This window comes from Carlito syrichta, unplaced genomic scaffold (genome assembly GCF_000164805.1).
Source record: "Carlito syrichta isolate Samal-C Ts95f unplaced genomic scaffold, Tarsius_syrichta-2.0.1 Scaffold156294, whole genome shotgun sequence".
Classification (NCBI taxonomy): Eukaryota; Metazoa; Chordata; class Mammalia; order Primates; family Tarsiidae; genus Carlito; species Carlito syrichta.
The window spans coordinates 134348-144566 of NW_007100390.1; the positions used below are offsets into that span (position 1 = coordinate 134348).

Here is a 10219-nt window from a genome sequence, read left to right on the forward strand (position 1 = left end):
GTGGGTCTCGAACCTGTGGGCTCAGGCAATCCACTCACCTCAGCCTCCCAAAGCGCGGGATTACAGGCTGAGCCACCGAACCCGGCTGTGTTTCTTATTTTTGATACTGTGAACTGAAGGTCCTTTCTATCCCCATGTGCCCTCAGAAGCAACATGTCCCTGTGTCATTTTAGGGTCTCTCCTCTGATTCTGGTGACACCCTGATAGGCCATATCCAGATCTACATGCGATATTGGAGTTCAACTCTAGTGGGGGCTTTGAGATCCCCTCCACACCTGCTGGAACCCCTCTGAGCACCTTGCTCCATTTCTCTCCTGCCTCCCTCCTTCAGGACTGTCCCCTTGCTCGGCTCTCCACTGAGTGACCCTTGTGAAATCTGCCTAGGCTGGGGTGGGGCTGCCGCACATACGGAATTTGGTCCACAGATGAGGTGATGGCTATAAGGAACTTATCAGTCACAGCGAGGAGGTTGCGCAGGGAGATGTCCAGTCGTCTCTGGACCTCAGGGTGGCTCAAGGCTTGCTCCGGGGTGACGTCATAGGGGAGATGGCTGTGGGCAGAGAGAGACAAGGTTTAGCTGGAGTCCCTCCCATGACCTCCTTCCCTGAGATCCCATGCCTTCACCTAACTTCTTCACCTAACAAGAAGATTTCATACACATCTCTGAGCGCAGCCCAGCATGCTAAGGGGAAAGGATCAGAACAAGAGAAAAAACTCAGAAGGGACTGGAGAAGTGATGGGAGATGAAGAAAAAGCTGAAGTGTCCATGGGGAGGTTGGAAGAAGACAGGGCCAGGCACGGTGGCTCACGCCTGTAATCCCAGCACTTTGGGAGGGGAGGTGAGAGCTACAGTCAGATAGGAGGCAAAGAGGGTGACTATAGTTAATAGTAATGTATTGTTTATTTCAGAATAGTCAGAGGAGAGGATTCTGAAGTTTCCCACCACAAAGAAATAAGCATTTGAAGTAACAGATATGCTAATTATCCTGATTTGATCAGGGGTTGGAGACCAGCCTGGGCAACTTGGCAAAACCTTATCTCTACAACAACAACAACAAAAAAATTAGCCAGGCATAGTGGCGCATGCCTGTAGTTCCAGCTGCTTGGAAGGGTGCGGCAGAAGGATCACCTGAGCCCAGCAGGTCAAAGCTGCGGTGGCCACTGCACTCCAGCGTGGGTGACAGGGTGAGACTCTAATTCAAAAAAAAGGAAGGTAGGAAGGAACAGAGAAAGAACGTAGACTCTGTGGAGATACCAAAGAGGGGCTGCCTGCAAATGGTCTTTGACAGGTAGGACAATCAGGGAGACTGGGCCAGGGTCAGTGGTTCCTCACCTAAAGCCTCCTATGCCCTTTAGGGCAACCACCAAGATTGCCGTCTCTCCTTAGTGGCTAGATTTCCCTAGTACCTATGAACCTGAGTAGTGCCCCAATCTATAAGGCTGACCCATTTCTCCCACTATCTCATTTGCCTATTGACTTATAAATCTGAATATTCACCAGGTGCAGTGGCTCACGCCTGTAATCCCAGCACTTTGGAAGGCTGAGGTGAGTGGATTACCTGAGCCCATGGGTTCAAGACCAGCCTGGGCAACATGGCGAGACTCTGTCTCTATAATAATGCAAAAAATTAGCTGGGCAAGGTGGTGCACACCTGTAGTTCCAGCTACTTGGAAGGCTGAAGCAGAAGGACCTCCTGAACCCAGCAGGTCGAGACTGCAGTGGCCATGAGGATGCCACAGCACTCCAGCCTGGGCGACAGAGTGAGACTCCAACTTAAAAAAAAAACAAAACAAAAACCCCAAAACAGAATATTCGTCTACACCCCTATCAATAGGAGTCCATATCCCAATTCCCAGCAAATGTGACACATTATTTGCAAGCATTGACACAGCAATTAGGTACATTTGCATATTTATCTGTGTTCACTTTGTGTTAAGCCCACCAGGTCTAGAGTCATTTATATCAGTTCCATGTTAATTGCCAGAGGGGATCTAAAAGGCTACTTTATTCACTCCTGTGGGGCTGATGTCATATTTGCATAAATCAGCATATTCATTTATATGCCACCTTCAAAGTACACCCAAGCTTCTCCAGTGAGGTCTAAGATGCAGCTGATCAAAGAGCGTTCTCCCTCTGCTGTTCTGCTCACCTGCGCTGCCCTGTCTGGGCTTCAGTCTGGTTGATCCAGTTCTTGTAGAGGTGAACCGGGTCTGTGTGGACGCTGAGCACCTTGTCCTCCAGCACATCCTGGACAACCTTGCCCAGAATCTCCTGCAGGGCACTCTGTCCCCGTCCATTGCGGTAGAACCTCACCACCAGCCTCACCACCATGGGGTTGCCTGTCACCACATCCTGGGGCTGTTCCACCTTTGACCTATGGTTTAAGAGGTCATCATAGCTGGTCTCCTGCCGCTGTATAGGACAAGTAGTTGCTCTTCCTTTTTGAGATTCTGGTGCCTCAAAGGCTACCCTGATGTCCCCCTTGTAAGGAATGTGCTGATCTCTCATCCTTTGTGCTAACGTGTCAGCCCATGTCCTCCCGCTGTGCTGTCCCTGATGTCTTATAGTCAGACTCTCCACAGGAGGCAGAGAAGAGAAGTCTCCTGACTCCATTTCTATCCTAAACCTCAAAAAGTTGTCACCAGCCGGGTGTGGTGGTTCAAGCCTGTAATCCCAGCACTTTGGGAGGCTGAGGTGAGAGGATTGCCTGAGCCCAGGGGTTCGAGACCAGCCTAGGAACTTGGTGAGACCTCATCTGTATGATAAACCAGAAAATTAGTCGGGTGTGATGGCATGTGCCTGTAGTTCCAGCTACCTGGAAGGCTGAGGCAGAAGGATTGCCTGAGCCTAGCAGGTAGAGGTTACGGTGGCCATGAGTATGCCACTGCACTCCAGCTGGGGCAACAGTGAGACTGACTCAAAAAAAAAAAAAAAGTTGTCACCTTGTGAAGGAACCAACAGGGGCCTCTTAACACACTCTCTTCCCACTCCTGTGTCTGAGAGCTGACCTGATCTCCTCTTGGAGTGCAGTCTTGAACAGCTGGAGCAGGAGATAGGCCTCTCGGCGGCTGGAGGCATAGTTGTACAAACTGAAAATCACAGCCTCCATGAACTTGGTGGTTTTGTTCTGTGGCATCTGAAAGATCAACTTGGCCAGGTAGATGGGTTGAGTCTGAAAGCAATGGGGAGACAGGAATGGCTGATGATGCACTTTGCGGATTAGTGATCGGATAAGGAAATGCTTTCCTGATAGAAACTTGGAATGGAGAAAGCACTGTCACACTTTCTCAGGGCACTGGAAACATTCCAGAAAAATGGGAAAAGGCCTTTTCTTTCCCTGAGGACAAGGCATTAGGATTATATAGGAAAGGACACCTTGCACGGAGGCAAAGGCACGGACAGGAAGGTCTCAAGGTCCTAGACCCTTGGGAGAGAGTAGAGACTTCTCCTTCCAAAGTCCTCTGCTCACCTGGAGCAGGTATAAGACGTGTTGGTATGCTTCTAGTTTCTGCCGTTTCTCCTTGCTCAGCGACTTTAATCCCTTCTGCTTGTCCAGAACCATCATATCCGACAGATGCTCCTTATTCTTCTTGGTCAGCTTCTTGCAGTGGGAGACCACTTCCTGCAAGGGTGGGGAGCCCAGGCCGGCACAGAGCAAAGAACATATGGTCTAGAATCAGCGCCTTGAAGAACCAGTACTTTCTGCTGTTCAAGAAATAGGCATGAGCCAGGGGAAGGGCCCCTCCTATTGCCCGAGACTCCATCTGGCACCTCTGTTCTCAGGGGGATCAGTCCCCAGAGAGAACTGGGCTGTCAGGTTGAGGAACTGTGTCTATTTCTTTTTTACTATTATTCCTTATTAGCCTATTGCACACATTCAAGGTGGAGATTTCACTCTGTCACTACTACACTGCTGCTGCATATGTGTATGATAATGTACAGTTTAAAGAGCTTTCGGGTCATTACCTTACTAGACTCTGGTGTGGCCATGTGCTCTTTGAGCTATGGCCAGGTCATGCTTCCTGGATTTGGCCCCCTCCCTTAACCTGGGGAGGTGAATCTCCTCTTTTTCTAATTTACTTTCTAAATAAACTACAAATATATATATATTTTGAGTTGGAGTCTCACTCTGTCACCCAGACTGGAGTGCAGTGGCATGCTCCTGGCCACCGCAGCCTCGACCTGTTGGGCTCCGGCGATCCTTCCACCTCAGCCTTCCAAGTAGCTGGAACTACAGGCGCATGCTACCACACCCGGCTAATTTTTGATTTACTGTAGAGATGAGTTCTCGCCAAGTTGCCCAGGCAGGTCTCGAACCCGCGGGATAAACTATATTTTTAATCTAAAAAAATAAATAAATAAAGGGCTTGCATATCTGTCTCTACATTTAGCTTGGTAAGGTAGACACTCTCATTCTTCCCAGTTTGCTAATGAGGAAACAGACTTAGAAGTTAAATGGCTGCCCACAGCCCCCCCATCACTAGGAATCAGCAGAGCCAGCCATTCCAGTCTATGTCCAGTGCTCTTTCTACTATGTCATATGTCCCTAACAAAGGGTATCCTGGAATGGCAGAGGGCCACTGGAATAAGGCACTGAGTCAGGTGATTACACCCATCTTAAGACTTGATTAGTGACTAGACAATGGTCAGCATCACCTCTCTAGAGGCAGCTAGTCCTGGAGAGGTGGTGGGCTGGAGGCCCCTCACCTGCAAGGTGATCCGGTTCTTTACCAGCAGGCCAATCTTGATGTCCATGGTGTTGAGGTCCTGCTCTAGGCGCTGGTTGGACCGGATCTTCCTAACGACTTCTTCCTGGAGCCTCAGCAGCTCTGCCTCGGCTAAGAAGTCCTGTTGACTTCGATTCAAGAGATGGGCAAACCTGCGTACCACACTGAAAGGAGGGTGGGGTGCATGTACTGGGAGGAAGGGGAGAGGCATCAGGATTAGGCACGCCTCCCCAGAGGCCTCCTCGCCAGTCCCCAGCCCAGAGTGAGCCTACCCTCAGCTCCCACTCAGCTTGAGGCCAGTGGGTCCTCAGCCCCACCCCTCTTCTAGCTGGTCCTGCACTTGGAGGGCAGTGGGCAGGATCCTAGCCTGGCCTGTCCCTGAGTTCCGTCTTATAACCCAGAATGACATAAGAGCTGTTTGTCCCCTGCCTCTGGATTTGCCCCCAGCCTTGGCCTATCTCAGGGAATTCCCACTCCAAAGCCAGAGCCCCAACTCCCTCTGACGACCCTCCCAGGCCTCTGTTGCCTACCTCCATTTCTCTCCACTCCTACTAGGCCAACCTACTTCTCCTTCCACCCACAGCCTCCACTCAGTCCTGCCTGCCCTCACATGGCTCCCATGTCAAGAGTGCCTGTGCACTGGGGCAGCATGGAAAGACTGGGATGGTCAGTGGGCTTTAACATAGGGGAGGTCAGAGGTAGCTGGTGATTCTCCTTGAACCACCTTTGCAATTAGCATTTGAGAGGGAAAAAAAAGCCCCTTAGCTAATCTATAGAAATAACAAAACAACAACTAATACATATAATGTTTACTAAGGGACAGAAACTATTCTAAGTGCTTTGCATACTTAAAACAATCCTGTGAGTTCACTGCATGGTAACTATCCCATCTTACTGATGAGGTCACTAAGGCAGAGAGGGTAAGTAACTTGCTAATAACAAACGAAGGAGTCAGATTTGGAAGAAGAATAAAACTAGGCCCTGTCTCTAAAGGCAATCTGTAGTAGGGGAACTGGATAAATATACCTTGAGCCACTGCAGCATGGTTAGTGTTTTGAGAGTAGTGAACACAGAGATCTTTGTGAAACAAAAGTAAGCCACCCAAGCCCACCAGGGGAGTAAAGAACCACTTCCCGGAGGAGGTGAGGCTCCACTTGATATCAGCGTAATGGAAGTGAGAGGGTGAACGTAGCTGCTGGGGAAGTGCCAGAAGACCTTTGTGTTTGGAGCCCAGTGCAGAGCGTGCAGGTGGTGAGGGACAGGAGGTCAGTGAGGTGACAGGCGCAGGGAGAGACGGGATCACAGGCAGCCTTGGAAGCTGTGGGTAGAAGACTGGACTTTATCCTCAGGGCAATCGGGAGTCCTGACCCATCTTAAGTAGGAAAGTAACAAGATCACATGTACAGGTTTAGTGAATTAATCTGGCTGCCATGGGAGAATGAATCTTCAAGGAGTTAGAAATGGCAGAATCTAAGACAACTCACAACTCATGGCATCTCAGATTGGATGGAATATAGCACATTCACTTCCTTAATCCTCAAAACAACACTCTAAGATAGGGTTATTGTTATCTCCATTTTATAAAGGAGAAATGTGGGCAATAAAGAAGTTAAGTCACTTGCTGAGGGCCACACAGGAAGTGGCAGAGCTCAGAGCAGAGTCTGAAGCCAATAAAGCTAGGAGACAGAACTAGGAAAAACTAGTTCTTCCAGAAAACATCATTAATTGGAAAAGCTAAAGGATGGCCAGGGCAGTAGTATTAGGACAACCACAGAGACAAAATAGAAAGGATAAAAAGAAATAGAAGGGAAAGGGCCTGGCCAGAGAGGCAAGGAGGAGGGAAGGAAGCCCACAAGCAGATGGCTGTGTGTATAAGAGCAGAGAAGGGGCAAGCACAGACCCTGCGGGCAGGACAGGGGTAGAGGGACTGAGAAGGTAAAGGAGAGGACTCCCGAACCACATATAGCAACCTCCTGCTTAAGATGGGTCATGGCTCTCCATTGTCCCAAGGATAAAGTCCTAGAGTGTAGCCTCAGGGCCCAGAAGGAAGGGGCCTACTGCTTCAGGAACCCAGGGGTTAGAGGTCAAGTGAAAACAAACTGCTTGTCAACTTCACAAAAAAGAGGACCCTCAAGCTGGGCTTCTGGATTTGAAGGACAAGGGCCAGAAGCAGTCCAGAAGGACCTCTTAAGGCTCTGAATGCACCCAACTAAAGGAAGTATGGGGCAGGAAGATGGCACTCCCTCATGCACTTTCCCCCATAGTCCCCAGTACCACAGAACAGACCCACACGCCTCGCCAGGTCTCATGTGTGCTGGGCCACAGAGGTTGGGAGGTGGAAGAGTCACAGGCCAGGGAAGAGGGCACATAGGGAGAAGGTTGAACCCTGGGGATTGCTTGGGTAGAAGCAGCAGGTACCAGTTTAGATAAGCTAAACTTGGTACAGAAAGAACCTGGTAGGAACTTTTCCTGTGCCAAGACTATCCATGACTTGGTGGTGTAGGGCTTTTGTTACAACCCTGTACCACATTCCTGCACAGACAACTTGTGACTACCTTCCCCTTACTGCATGCAGCCCTGAGATGGATATCTAGACCTGCCTCCCTGGGGTTCCTCTCTCTCCCGTCAAGCTTGGGGAAGGGCAGACCAGACAGCTCACCTAATATCCTGTAATCATCTCGGGCTTTCCTGGCTCGGAAAAATGCCTGGATTTTCACAATGGAATCAACCTGCCATGAGCACAGATAGCAGAGGGTTGCCGGCTGACCTTGCTCTGGTCTCATGGCTAAAGGCTGGGTACATGGACAGGGGGAGCAGACTCACACTCACATTCTTCCGGAAGTAGTGCAGGCGCTGCAGGTATTGCCTCTGAGCTGCCCACATCCGGGCCCAGGCCTGGATCTGAGAGAAGAGACATACTGCCTCAGTGTTCCAGGCTTGGGGTCCATCCTCAGTTCTAGGCCACTTCAGCCAACTCCAGAAGTCACAGGGAGGTGAGTGACTACAGGACTGTTTTCAGAGAGTCCTTAAAGAGAGGGGAACCTGCCAAAATCACTGGAGCTACCTTAATTATGGCATCCAGGTTTGCTTTAAAATACTGCAGCCGCTCCAGGTAAATCTTCCGCTGTCTGTAACCCCGCCAGTGAGCCTGCACATCAGGAGAAAAAGAAATACCCCTAGCAGTTCTCATTTGACTGGAGAGCCTTTCAGGAAAAGCCTTGTCCTGGGCTCTCCAGGGAAGGGAAGGGGGCAGGGAGGAGGAGGGGGAAGAGACATTGGCCCAGTTCTCAAAGAACTTCCACCTTCATGGGCGAAGACCAAATGGCTGCACATAGTCAGCCATGCCCTCCACCACACTCCCTGGTCCCAGTATACACACGTACTCACACACACATGCACACACACAACCATACACACACACACATTCACCTAACAGAAATTCAACTATAAGACACAGGCCTGAAACATATCAATAAAGCATATCCTACTTAGCAACTTCACCAAACATGTACCATATAACCCCGAATACACTCACACCCATACCCTACCACACACTGCACACTCCCCCATGTGCATGGAAAGGGGGGCAGGGAACAGCCTAGAGAGCCATGCGGTTGCATAGTGGGAAGCATACCTGGGCATAGAGCCATGTGCTCCCATGTCTGCTGGCAGTCATCTGATAGCAGGTCAGGAATGCTCTCTTAACTCATACAACACTTCACAGCACCATCCAGCTGCTGACCCCAGCTCAGCAAACTTCCCCCTCAAGGTCCCCAGAAAGTCAGCTGCCAGCCTGAGTCCTCTCCCAGGTGGTCTGCTGCAAAGGGTCCAACTGGCCACCTCCTCCATAAATCATGACCCTTTGATCTCTAAAACACACATCTCATGGCTACCCCCTATTGTGGTCTCCCTCCTTTTCCCTTTCACCCCAATCTTGTTTGGGATTAATTTTCCTAAAGCACCACTTGGATTGTCTTGCCCCGGCCCCAGAGTCTCCAGAAATTCTCATCCGTCTGACCCCATGCTCCCTAAGTTCTCTACCTTCTTAAGGATTCTAGATGCATCACATATTTCAGTTTCTCCTAACATGCCATATGATTTTCTGCCCCAATCCTGTGTGTATGCCCACCCTCGTCCCCAGCCCTATCTCTACCCACTGAAATGCTTCCTGTCTTTTGAGCCAGTGCCCAATATCTGGAATGTACATGCCCTAGGGGATACTCTGCACTGACACTGTCATAGGTTGGTGAGTTTTAAGAGAATCTTTTTTCACCCCGTTTCTCACAGCCCTTCCTAAAGCCATTTGTCCTGGCCAGGCTTCCCATGGGACTTACACAGTCCCTATTGGAATCGGCTATGAACAGGCAGCCTGCCCATGACACAGGTGTGCATGCAGGAGCCTGGAGGCCAAGAAGCTCCCTTTCCATGTCTGCCCCCAGCACTCCTTTCTCCTCTCCTCCAGGTACTGCCTGGAAAGCTGCTGCAGGAAAAGATAGGGAGGTCTGCTCTCACCTCCTACCCAGCCTTCACCAAGCTCCCTGCAGTCTCTGAGTTGGTCAGAAATCAGGACCCTGGTTGGGATTCCTGTCAGTTAGAGCTTGCAGGAGAATCAATCAGCACATGTGAGCTGTCTCATTTGTGATTCTCATTTCCTCACAGCTTGAGGGCAGGTGGGCTGGGGCGTTGAGCTACCTCTCTCTCTGTCTCCAGAACCCAGGCCAGGACCATGCAGTCCTAGTACTAGTGGCAAATGCTCCCCCAACCACCCCATCTTCTCCCACTGTTGGTGTAGCTTTTCATCTCCTTAGTATGAAATTCCAGTCTGGGCTCAGGAGGGAGAAATCCCTATGATTCAGACCACTAAATGCAGATTACTGGAGTTCTATATCGAGTTCTGGGACCAATGCCCTGAAAATCACATCTCATAATGGCCACCACCAGTGGAGCACTTACCATATTAAGTGCTACATGTAATTTTCCTACTTAATCCACACAATCAACATGTGAAACAAGCACCATCATTGTGAATGAGGAAGCTGAGTGCCGGAGGGGGCTTAAGTAAGAGACCAAGGTCATATGACCGGAAGTGGTGGAAGCAGGAGGCCAAGTCCAGTCTGACTCCAAAGCCCCAGCTCTCAGTGACCTTCCACATGCCCTAGGTCATAATCAAGGGCCATTTGTGGTCTCAGTCTGCACCTCTGTCTCCCCTGGGGGCCTGTGGGTTGCTTTTGTGTCCTTACCCCAGTTCTTATGAGGGGAGTGATATGATCACTCACCTGGAGGTCTCCCACCCATCTACCATCCTTGCCCAGTGCCAAGAAGCACACTCTGCAGATCCTGGGCATTCAAAGACAGTACTTTTTTTTTTAGTTGGAGTCTCACTCCGTTGCCCAGGCTGGAGTGCAGTAGCACGCTCAGGGCCACCCCAGCATCAACCTGCTGGGCTCTGGCAATCCTTCCACCTCAGTCTTCCAAGTAGCCGGAACTACAG

The 10219-nt window shown here is 50.3% G+C and overlaps 1 protein-coding gene across 1 annotated transcript in view; it reads right to left on the reverse strand.

The window, feature by feature from the left end:
- Positions 1-10219, reverse strand: part of IQGAP3 (IQ motif containing GTPase activating protein 3) — a 41552-nt gene that overhangs the window by 11413 nt on the left and 19920 nt on the right. The window contains exons 20-27 of the mRNA XM_008051021.1: positions 7793-7876; positions 7558-7629; positions 7388-7457; positions 4709-4917; positions 3471-3623; positions 3010-3173; positions 2151-2375; positions 410-550 (exon numbers count right to left, since the gene is read on the reverse strand). Coding sequence (XP_008049212.1) covers positions 410-550; positions 2151-2375; positions 3010-3173; positions 3471-3623; positions 4709-4917; positions 7388-7457; positions 7558-7629; positions 7793-7876 — 1118 coding nt within the window. The remainder of the gene's footprint in view (positions 1-409; positions 551-2150; positions 2376-3009; positions 3174-3470; positions 3624-4708; positions 4918-7387; positions 7458-7557; positions 7630-7792; positions 7877-10219) is intronic.